At 39.9% G+C, this 12,052-nt stretch overlaps 1 protein-coding gene across 4 annotated transcripts in view; it reads right to left on the reverse strand.

Annotated features, from left to right (window-relative positions):
* The window catches only part of cd276 (CD276 molecule), a 92,047-nt gene that overhangs the window by 13,764 nt on the left and 66,231 nt on the right, over positions 1–12,052 (reverse strand). For all 4 annotated transcript variants that reach the window (XM_058088461.1, XM_058088460.1, XM_058088457.1 and 1 more), the window contains one exon: positions 7,012–7,050. In XM_058088461.1, the coding sequence (XP_057944444.1) occupies positions 7,028–7,050 (23 nt within the window). In that variant the 3' untranslated portion in view covers positions 7,012–7,027. The remainder of the gene's footprint in view (positions 1–7,011; positions 7,051–12,052) is intronic.

A 12,052-nucleotide genomic window follows, 5' to 3' on the forward strand; every position in this document is an offset into this window, starting at 1 on the left:
AAGTAAAAGTAAAGTAAAAGTAAAGTAAAAGTAAAGTAAAAGTAAAGTAAAAGTAAAGTAAAAGTAAAAGTAAAAGTAAAAGTAAAAGTAAAAGTAAAGTAAAAGTAAAGTAAAAGTAAAGTAAAAGTAAAGTTAAGTAAAGTTAAGTAAAGTTAAGTAAAGTTAAGTAAAGTTAAGTAAAGTTAAGTAAAGTTAAGTAAAGTTAAGTAAAATAAAAGTAAAGTAAAGTAAAAGTAAAGTAAAAGTAAAGCAGCAAACACTAATAGTCGTGACTTCTAATCTTCCATCCATCCATTCTTTAAGGCAAGAATCAGGGTACACCCTGGACTGGTCACCAGCCAATCACAGGCCATGCAGATATATATACTCAAACGGAGATTCAAACTGTGCAGCCAACATGCTAATCACTAGGGCACCGTGTAGCCCACTTCTAATCTTACACTGTATATGTGAATATAGAAGTGGATTAAATCGATATTTCTCAACTCTTGCTGAAGCACGGAGGAAATGGCTATTATGAAACACTAATTGCACCTAGAGGACCTTCCTGTAGAAACATTTAATGTGCTCCGTCATTGGAATTCATCCAAAGGTCCTCAGGTAGATTACCTGGGCCCACTACGCTTCTAGCTATTTCAGCAAATGCTTGCATGGCTCCTTTTATTTGGAGGACAAATCTATCCACGTGTAATATGAGCTTTCAAAAAAAAAAAAAAAAGTAAAGTGTACACTTGAGTGTAGTTTGCTTACGGTACACAATGGTAGTTTGGTCATAGGCTGTGCAGAAGCACAAAAGAAACACAGGCATTAAATAATGGGCGGCATTTGTGACATATGACATGACGTAATTCCAATATTGCACAGCAAAATGTCATCTGCAGAGTGCCGTTATTGACGTGCACAAAGAGAGAGAGAGAGAGAGAGAGAGAGAGAGAGAGTGCATAAGGCAACACATTTTCTTGAACTGTACTTTCCGCTTACCTTTTTTCTGTCATTTTTCTGTACATGCAGCGCACCTTATCCCCTTATCTACACAGACCGATACCCATATTTACATATTATATTTATATTTAATATGTGTTTGTTACCACACAAAAAAAGAGCTACAGTGGTTCTGAAAAATAGCTGAATTTGTAGATCTTTACAGATGGTCTCTGGGTTGAGTTTGACTAGTCTCACCATCCTCCACCTCGGCTTATCTTGAGATTTTTCTTAGCCTGCCACTCCCGGGCCTTAACTAGTACTGTGCCTGCCGTCTTCCATTTTCCTCACTATGTTCCTGTAAATCTCTGACCTAGCTTTTGTATCCTGCCCCTAGACCATGATGTTGAACAATATTTGTTCTCAGGTCATTTGACAGTTGTTTTGAAGCGACTCTTCAGAGAAGATGCAAAGAAACTTGCAATTGTCCACCTTAAATACACTTTCTCATGATTGGCTTCGCTTGTGTATATAGGCCAAAGGTCAGGGAGCTTACCAAACAAATTTTGTGTTCCAATATTTAGTGTTAAAAGTATTCAAATCAATAAAACAACAAGGGTGCCCAAATTTAGGCATCTGCCTACTTTTATTTAAATAATTATTGCACACTTTCTGTAAATCCTATAAACTTCATTTTACTTCTCATCTTTCACTGTGTTTCGTCTGCTATATATTTAATTATATATATTTAATAAATATATTAATATAATAATAATATAATAATATTAATAGTAATATAATATTAATAATATTATAATATTAATAATATAATAATAATAATATATTAATATAAATATATTTAATAAAATAGATTCATATTAGTATGTTTAATAAAAAATATATTAATATAAATATATTTTATCAAAATAGATTCATATTGGTATATTTAATAAAAAAAATATTAATATAAATTTATTTTATAAAAATAGATTTATATTAGTATATTTAATAAAAAATATATTAATATAAATATATTTTATAAAATATATTTATTTCTATATTTAGTTAAAACTTAGCTAATCCCAACAATCAGTGATATAGAAAAGGAAAATCTTAAAATCTTGTATAAAAAATCAGTATGTTTGTGTTGACCCAAGACTACAAACTATTACCTCAGCTTCAAGTAGCAATAAAGAGTAATATATACAGTACAACAAAAATAACATACAGACTGCTGTGTGTGTGTGTTGCACACAGATATTCTCTATATGGTCTGTCCTCGGCTGCTGGTAATGAAGCCATAAAAGTTTGAGTGGATAAACATAATTTGCGGATGAACATGTATCGATAAGGCAGTGCTTTATGAAAACAAAGCGCCCCTCCACTCCGAAAAACGACTTAATCAAATGCAGAGCCCCGGCTTGATTAAATAAGATATGCCGCGCTCTGCATAAAATCGTTAATCGATAGCAAAAAGTGCCACATAAATATTAGAATAATTGATCAGGGATGATTCAGCAGCAGAGAGGTCGAGAAGGCGTGTGGGATATTAGCGAGCAATAACAGCCTCGGTGAAGGTCAGTGGATACTACGGTAATGACTAATGCCCTTTCTTTGACTCCCACTGGCCAGACTTTATTTTGGCTAGTTACAGGAAATTACTTTCGGTATTTTCCATCATCTTCTGCTCGCGCTGCGCGCTTCCGCTTTATAGCGATGACCAATCAGGGTGTAATAAAAACAAGCTGTAACTGGCCAAGCCTGTAATGAAAAGTATTCACGCAACTGACACCAAACCGACGGTTATTAAAGTAAGAGTTAGAGGCACATCGGAGCGCTGATGCAGCGTGGCGCCATACTTTATGTTAATGTCATCTGGGCTATTATTGCCTTCCTATACCACAATCCATGTGGCCAGAATATGCAATGTTTGCTGGACTACAACTACCAAATTGGGAGTATCTCTATAATGTCCTTCTCTATTACGTCTCATGTTCTTTCTTTGTTCATTACTGAACTTTCTCCCAAAAAAATACCCTGTGCTTTTTAGGCACATGGAGGCTGAAGCATCCCTTCCAGGGAAGGAGCCACGGCTGATTGAACACGGGGTTGGTCCTGCCGAGTCACTCACCGAGGGCTAGACGGTCCATCACTGCTTGCACTCTGTCATAAATGAATGCTTGCCTACTGCTGTATGAGTGGAGCTCGAGCTGGTCCAGGTCACCCTGCTACTGACTTGGACTTGATATAAAAAGTAATCATGTGGAACCCATCAGGTGTCACAACCTTAGATTTGCTTGGATTTAGAATCTAATTTCTCCATGTAGGAAATAATGGAAATCGAAATAATCTGTTCTAGGGTCGATCTGTCTCCATCATAAAGTGTTATTAACATTGCAAGCAATGCTTCAAGTAATGCTGTACCATTCTTAGCTCCCACATAAGTGTAAAAATAAGTCCACCACTCGTAAACTGTAAATGGTGATTAGCTCAGTTACAAAAACATTATATGTGTTATTATTAGGGCTGTTAAATGATTTATTTTTTTATGTATTATTTATTTTTTATGATGATTTATTGATTTATTTTTTATGATTATTTTTATTTGTTATTATATTATATTTATTTTAATTTATTAATTAATTTATTAATTAAAATTTCAGACATAGTGAGACATGGTGATTAATCACCATGTCTCACTATTTTATGCCCAAATATTTTTCCGTATTTTTAATGAAAGAAAGACAAATTATAGGTCAGGATTGTGTAAACATTTTAATTTTAATTTTAATTTTAATTTTAATTTTAATTTTAATTTTAATTTTAATTTTAATTTTAATTTTAATTTTAATTTTAATTTTAATTTTAATTTTAATTTTAATTTAAGACATGCACACATGTCTGAAAATTGATTTAAATTTAAATGTCTGAAAATCGATTAAATTTCAATTTAAATTTAAATGTCTGAAAATCGATTTTAATTTAAATTTAAATGTCTTAAAATCGATTTAAATTTAAATCGATTTTCAGACATGTGTGCATCTCTTAAATTATAAAATTAAAATTAAAATTAAAATTAAAATTAAAATTAAAATTAAAATTAAAATTAAAATTAAAATTAAAATTAAAATTAAAATTAAAATTAAAATTAAAATTAAAATTAAAATTAAAATTAAAATTAAAATTAAAATTAAAATTAAAATTATTTAAGACGTGGCACACATGTCCGAAAATCGATTTACCTAACACTGCTTTAATTAATTCTTGCCTGAAGTCAGCTGGGATAGGCTCCAGCATACTCCCGCGACCCTCCTGAGGATAGAAGAGGGATGGTCCCTTTAATAGCAGATTATTTGAATCAGACTTGAACTGGTTCATTATGAGCAGTGAGGTCTTGTGTTGAAAAACACCAGCGACCAGCTCGACGTCTGAATCACAACACACTTGTAAGACATGTCTTGTAAGTCTTATAAGTCTTGCTCATGCCTTTGCTTGGCAACATGCATGACAGCGGTGGATCAAACCTCTTTAGAGGTTTCAACTCCTCACAAAATTCTGACGAAATTGTACAAAGCGTATAAATAAAAGCCAAACACCCTAAAATAATAACTGTACGGTACTGAACGGTAATGCATGACTCCATGGGAGAAAGAGTCCCCCACACAACAACAACAACAACAAGCCTGAGTGGGTGCAGCCATCTAAAACCCTGTCATGCACTGGCCCAAGCCATCTTAGTCAGCCTCACGTAGGGCAATCATGGAGAGAGGTTATGCTATCAGGAATGTGACATCTTGCGTCTTCCCAAAATGGACGTACATCAAGAATGACCGGGATGTGGACGCCACCTCCAATCTACAGCGCTGATATTTGATGGCTTTTGGACCGAAAGGAACTGAAGGAGGTCTCTCTCTCTCTCCTACCCAAGTGTACCCTTGCCAGAGGCCACCCATATGAGTCAGACGATGCTGAGCCAAAAGAAGCCACTTCCACCTCCCGATGTGCCCCCCTCTCCTCATTGGAAGGGAGTCATTGAATTTGAATTTGATGGCAATTCTAGATGATGGGCCCTGTAATGGTGGCTTGTTGTAATCCAGTTTGGCAACCCTCCAGCTGTCATAAAGTAGTTGGCCTGCGTTGCGCTTTTATTGAAAAGAAGTAATAATAAGGACAAAACAAATCAAAGTAAAGCAAAGCATTTAAGTGTTTAAGAGTGGATGGAGCTGTCCGTGGTGCTGAATGTCTATACACAGTGCATTGCATAGCACTGGGACAGATTCCCTTTTACTTTTTTTTCCTAACTTTCTTTCCTTTCCTTTATTAGTGCTCACATGAAACTATCAAAATGTAACATTGCAAAATACACATTTATGACCTTTACAATAAATTAATTAACCAATTAAATATTTAATTGGGCAGGAGTAATGGCTTCAAGTCAAAATGTCTGAAGGGGTACGCGACTGAAAAGTTTGGAAACCATTGCATAACAGTGGTTTGAAGCTATAATCATATTAAAATATATATATTTTTTCCAGGGCGGCACGGCGGTCGAGTGGTTAGCGCGCAGACCTCACAGCTAGGAGAACATGGTTCAATCCCACCATCTCTGTGTGGAGTTTGCATGTTCTCCCTGTGCATGCGTGGGTTTTCTCCGGGTACTCACCGGAGTACCCGGAGAGTACTCCTCCCACATTCCAAAAACATGCTAGGTTAATTGGCGACTCCAAATTGTCCATAGGTATGAATGTGAGTGTGAATGGTTGTTTGTCTATACGTATGTGCCCTGTGATTGGCTGGCGACCAGTCCAGGGTATACCCCGCCCGCCTCTCGCCCGAAGACAGCTGGGATAGGCTCCAGCACCCCCGCGACCCTCGTGAGGATATGCGGTAGAAAATGAATGAATGAATATTTGTTCCATTGCTGTTTATGTGTATGCACAGAAAAATAATAATAATAATAACCACAATAATAAGTAAATCAGTTAGAACATAGGCATAGTTGCCATTGCCCAATTCATCGTTGTGTGTGTCATGCACTGGAATAAGCAAACCCTAAAAGTGAGTTTTTCACCGAACTCAAGACATGGTACAACTAGATATGGTACATTTACCATAGCTTACCGACAAAGTAGACATGGCATCTGTAAAGCTGGAATTCACAATTTAAAGATAAGTTACCGGAGTTTAAAGACAAAATGTTGCAGTGTGCAAAGCCTGCTGAACATTTCAACATGGACCCAAAAACCAAATAGGGCCACCTGTTGATTACACATTATACATAATAGACACATGGATGAGTAAATAAACTTCTTGCATTAAGATTTACATTTTTCAACACTTTTCATGGTATGAGATATCATTTAATATCGCTATCCTACTGGCTGTTTTATACTTGCCGCACAAGCAACTTTACGACTGTAGAGTGGTCGTAAAGTTCTTCAGCATTAAAAAAAAAAAAAAGTAACTCCATGCCATGTGGTGACCCAAACTTTTACGACTGTATATTCTGGCTGTAACCTGAACTCTCTGCACATGGGTGGGACGCATCGCAACTTTGTTGTGAAGCAGTTTAAGAAAACAAGGGCGTATCGCTCTTGACTTCTTCTTCATGCCTGAGGAAATTCCGCCTTTAATCAAATAGACAGTTTGTAAGATCCCTTGTAGTGATAATCTCCTTTAGTACTGACATTTTGGGTTTGGAATCGAGGTGAGGTTCAAGATTAGCCTTAACTCCCCTTCCAAAATGTCAAAAAATTAGTTGGCGGTGTGGTGCTGCAAACAGACGAGTAAATACTTCTCAGACAAAAGTGTATGACTTATACCTCCAGTGTTAACAATGAATCAATAGGCTTCATGCCAGCCGAGAGAGGGAAAAAAATGTTTGTATATTACATATAATAAAAGTAGAATTGTCACATCAAGTCTGTGATTCGTGAAATCAAAATGTCAACACATCTGCTGAATTAATGCCGCCAAGCCTCATTACAGAGACACTTAGCCATAACCTCGGGAGATATTTTCCTGCAGGGCAACTGGAAAGAGAGTAAAAAAAAAAAAACACGAAACAGACCACATTCACATCAGACTCACCCCTGTTCTCTTGGCCTTAGCTCCTCAGAGGCGTCATGGCTGTGAAAGAAATGAAAACAAGAGTGAACACTTGGGGTTAATATCATATAATATATCATATAAGTTCTGTTGTGTGGGGGATTTAAAGCTTTGCAGCCCCCCCCCCCCCAACCACCTTGTTCTTATTGCTCCATCCGTTGCCATGCACTAACCTTGCCATGGCTAACAGGAAGCAGAGGGCACACTGCTTTATTTAATTAGTCACAGCAGCCGAGTGCTCATGCGGAACCAAACAGGGGAGGCAGATTGGGCTAGTGAGATGGATAGGCGATCTCCCACCAGAGGCCTTTCACTGTGCTGTCAGAGGAGCGTAGCATACACGACAGTGGGGGGGGGGGGGGGGGGGGGGGGGGGGGGCGGGGGGTGTGAATGTAGATGGTGTCTGTCAGTCCTACCACTGTGACTGCCCTATTACTGGGGCCCTTATAACGATTGGCTGTGATGCTATGGTATCCAACAAAAGTGAGAAGCCACCATTTTCATCACAGACATTCATTCATTCATTTTCTACCGCTTTTCCTCACAAGGGTTGTGGGGGGTGCTGGAGCCTATCCCAGCTGTCTTCGGGCGAGAGGCGGGGTACCCCCTGGACTGGTCGCCAGCCAATCACAGGGCACATATAGACAAACAACCATTCACACTCATACATTCATACCTATGGACAATTTGGAGTCGCCAATTAACCTAGCATGTTTTTGGAATGTGGGAGGAAACCGGAGTACCCGGAGAAAACCCACATATGCACGGGGAGAACATGCAAACTCCACACAGAGATGGCCGAGGGTGGAATTGAACCCTGGTCCTCCTAGCTGTGATGTCTGTGCGCTAACCCTCCATCACAGACACTCACATATAATTCAGAGTAGTCAATGTGCAGCTTGTATAGCAGTATACATTTATTATCCATTGGAAATGAGTCAAAACACGGCCATTACTGTTGAACTACCTGGCAACACAAGTGAGTACACATCACAGTGAATATGTCCAAATTGAGTCCGAAGTGTTGATATTCAGTGTGTTATATAGTACTGCCCTTAATCCTCTTGGGTATAGAATTACTGGTGGTTCCTTCACTTTACTTCTGCTCAAGGATGCCACGCAATTGGGTTCAGGTTTGGAGGAGACAAACTCAACCACTACATCACCTTCAACTTCCGTACTTGATCATGTTGGACATGCGTTAGGGCTCCTTATCGTGTTGGGAGGGGGGGTCATGCTCATCTTCACAATGTCACAGTACTCATGTTGGCCCGGGAACATGACACTACCACCACCACCCTGGTACTCACATGTGTTATAATCTATTTAGACAATAACGTCTGCGTGTTGCCTCATTTTTAATGAACAGTAAGCCCCCATAGGGCGAGTGGTTAGCGCGCAGACCTCGCAGAGTTCAATCCCACCCTTGGCCATCTCTGTGTGGAGTTTGCATGTTCTCCCTGTGCATTCCAAAAACATGCTAGGTTAATTGGCGACTCCAAATTGTCCATAGGTATGAATGTGAGTGTGAATGGTTGTTTGTCTATATGTGCCCTGTGATTGGCTGGCGACCAGTCCAGGGTGTACCCCGCCTCTCGCCCGAAGACAGCTGGGATAGGCTCCAACACCCCCGCGCGGCCCTCGTGAGGATAAGCAGTACAAAAATGAATGAATGTACCAATATGAGTGTACAATGGAAAAAAATAAAAGTTTTCCCATAATGCATTGCATCTGCCCTAGGGAGCTGCAATGACTTCAGCCTCCCTCTGGTGCTCTTGTGCTCCTCAGGCAGCATTGCAGAACCTCAGCAGCCCTGTGATTGGCGGGCGACCAGTCCAGGGTGTACCCCGCCTCTTGCCCGAAGACAGCTGGGATAGGCTCCAGCACCCCCCCCCCGCGACCCTCGTGAGGATAAGCAGTACAAAATGAATGAATGTACCAAAATGAGTTTACAATGGAAAAAAATACAAATCTTTTAAAGTTTTCCCATAATGCATTGCATCTGCCTGAGGGAGCTGCAATGACTTCAGCCTCCCTCTGGTGCTCTTGTGCTCCTCAGGCAGCATTGCAGAACCTCAGCAGCCCTGTGATTGGCTGGCGACCAGTCCAGGGTGTACCCTCGTGAGGATAAGCGGTAGAAAACGAATGAACGACTAAACCTCCACTGCTGTACAAGCTGTACATTGACTAATCTAAACTATATATATATATGTTTGTCTAGTATTTCCCCTTGAGAATATATGATGTAATAAAATGGTTGCTGAGATTGTTTTTGCGTCTGCCCCCCTCTCTGCTATGTACAGTATTATCGCTATGCGTACCAACAGGATTGAGTCTAATGTGAAATCAATATGATATTAAGAGCTCTATAATTCCTGTTATTACCCAACCAGTGTTGCCAGTCTCTCGGGGTGCATCCTTGGGAGAAAACTCAGTAGCACGCATGCAGCTTTGCCACGAGGACGTGGAGTGCGGTGCTTCAATAATGCGCGTGTAACTACCGTATTTTCTGCACTATAAGGCGCACCTAAAATTTGATTTTTTTTTAAAAAGCTGACAATGCGCCTTATAATCCGGTGCGCCTTATACGTATATGGATCAATACTGAGCCGCGACAGGTCTCGCAACTTACGGTAAGCAGCCACCGACTCCATTTTTCCCGTAGAAGAAGAAGTGCGCTGTGCATACTGGGAAATATTAAACAACGATTCACTTTAATTTGTGCGTTTGTATAAAGACCCTGAAATGGCTCCTATTAAGAGACACGCTTACAACGCAGAGTTTAAACTCAAGGCGATCAGTCCCGCAGTAGAACACGGAAATAGAGCAGCAGCAAGAGAGTTTAACATTAATGAATCGATGGTGCGGAAGTGGAGGAAGCATGAGGATGAGCTGCGCCAAGTAAAGAAGACTAAACAAAGTTTCCGTGGCAATAAAGCGAGATGGCTTTACCTCAGAGAAAATAATAAAACAGCTGTTTATTCATTTTGGGAGTGAATGGAGTTGTGGAAAGCTTGTTTGTTCTCTATTAATAAAGTTTGACTGACCTATCTGACTGTTTTGTTGACATTCCCTTTAGCGCGGCACCATCTAATGGTTGCATAACGTAACTACAGCCTCTACTGTAGCGCCTTATAATGCGGTGCGCCTTATGTATGGAAAAAGTTTTAAAATATATCATTCATTGAAGGTGCGCCTTATAACACGGTGCGCCGTATAGTGCGGAAAATACGGTACTAAGCAACACTGCAAGGGGAGGGGGATAGGGGGGGGCTCTCTTAATTAGCGCTCTTGAAGTTATCCAGTGACCCACATCTAATAATGAAGGCACCACGAATGTCCTATTTACATATCTTTAGTTAGTAATGTGTGACCACTGGGAGAGCCCCGGTGGCTGAGAATGTGTTGCCAGTTGAGAGGGAAGGGCATGTCAAGTTGAGCTGCTTTCCGAGGGAGGGGGGGTGGGGGGGGGGCTCTTCCTCGCAATTATTATTGTTGCTGTGTGTTGGTGTATGTTCGACACCCTAAGGTCTGTCAAACAAGGTTATGATATGAGGATGTTGTGTGCAGAAATCTAATGGTGTGGAATCCAAGTCAATAAGTCATTCCAACAAAGGCTGGATTTTTTTTTTTTTTTAATTCAAACATTGACGTTGCGGAGAAGTGCCTCATTATCAAGAATAGCTGCACAAACTGAATTTGACGCAGTATAAAAAATTCAGCCTTTGCAACATTAATAATACTCAGTAGTATTTGGCAATGTTAAGTGATAAAACATGTTTATTATTGTGATTGTGTATGCCTTTCGAACGTTTTTGATACTCAATCTCTTTACATTGTAATATTGTAATTGGATTATACTCATACAGTACAGAAGTAATGGAATAGTTGATATTGATTGCCCAATTCCATATGATACAACACAGTCCTTTATCAATAAATGACAATTATAAAGCAAACAAAAAAAAAAAAAAACGTGATGCATGCATTGTGTATCTAATTCCCGGAGGCAATTAAAGACGGCGAAGAACACACAGCTGCACTCCCTATAGAATGTTGAAACGCTCAAGAGTAATTCGCTCCGAGCGCAACGTGGCGATTCCCCTGAGAAACATAAGTTGAACATTCCATTCCTCGTGCATTAAGGGGTTCTATCTTTATTGCCGTACGTGCGAGTGAATAACTCGATAGGCAGGACAGACGGGCGGGCAGTGGGAGCGGGATATAAAAAGAACAGAGGTGACTTTGAGTGATATGGTCGTCCTTGCTTCTGTCCGTCTGTTGAATGCGAGTAGTTTGGTTAAATCAAGTCAACAGTGAGCTTGCTCCGGGATTTGAAGGGATTTTTAGCGTTTGGCCTTAATTGCTTAACAGCGGGGCTGCGTGTGGGTTGAGTGTTTGGTATTGTTGCATCACATAGGGCTTTTGGCTGTGAATCTTGGGTCTGGAATGTCTGTGAAAAGTTTTTTTTTTATGTGTTTGCATTACTTTTGGGTACTTCGTGGCTTCCTAACAGTAATATTCATTCATTCATTTTTCTACCGCTTTTTCCTCACGAGGGTCGCAGGGGTTGCTGGAGCCTATCCCAGCTGTCTTGCGGGGTACACCCCGGACTGGTTGCCAGCCAATCGCAAGGCACATATAGACAAACAACCATTCACACTCACATTCATACCTATGGACAATTTGGAGTCGCTAATTAACCTAGCATGTTTTTGGAATGTGGGAGGAAACCGGAGTACCCGGAGAAAACCCACGCATGCACGGGGAGAACATGCAAACTCCACACAGAGTTGGCTGAGGGGTGGAATTGAACTCGGGTCTCCTCGCTGTGAGGTCTCCGCGCTGATATCTTTGTAAAAACAAAAAAAATCATGATGCTACACACGACAATCAGCACAGAAAACTTTCTAGATCTTCCAGAATCTGCACCTATTCCAGCTCTATTTGCAAAACCGTCAGTTTGCAGTCTTATTCCAATTCTATAGATGACAGTATACAATGTTTATACTTGTAGTAATGA

The sequence above is a fragment of the Doryrhamphus excisus genome, chromosome 12, assembly GCF_030265055.1.
Source record: "Doryrhamphus excisus isolate RoL2022-K1 chromosome 12, RoL_Dexc_1.0, whole genome shotgun sequence".
Taxonomy (NCBI): Eukaryota; Metazoa; Chordata; class Actinopteri; order Syngnathiformes; family Syngnathidae; genus Doryrhamphus; species Doryrhamphus excisus.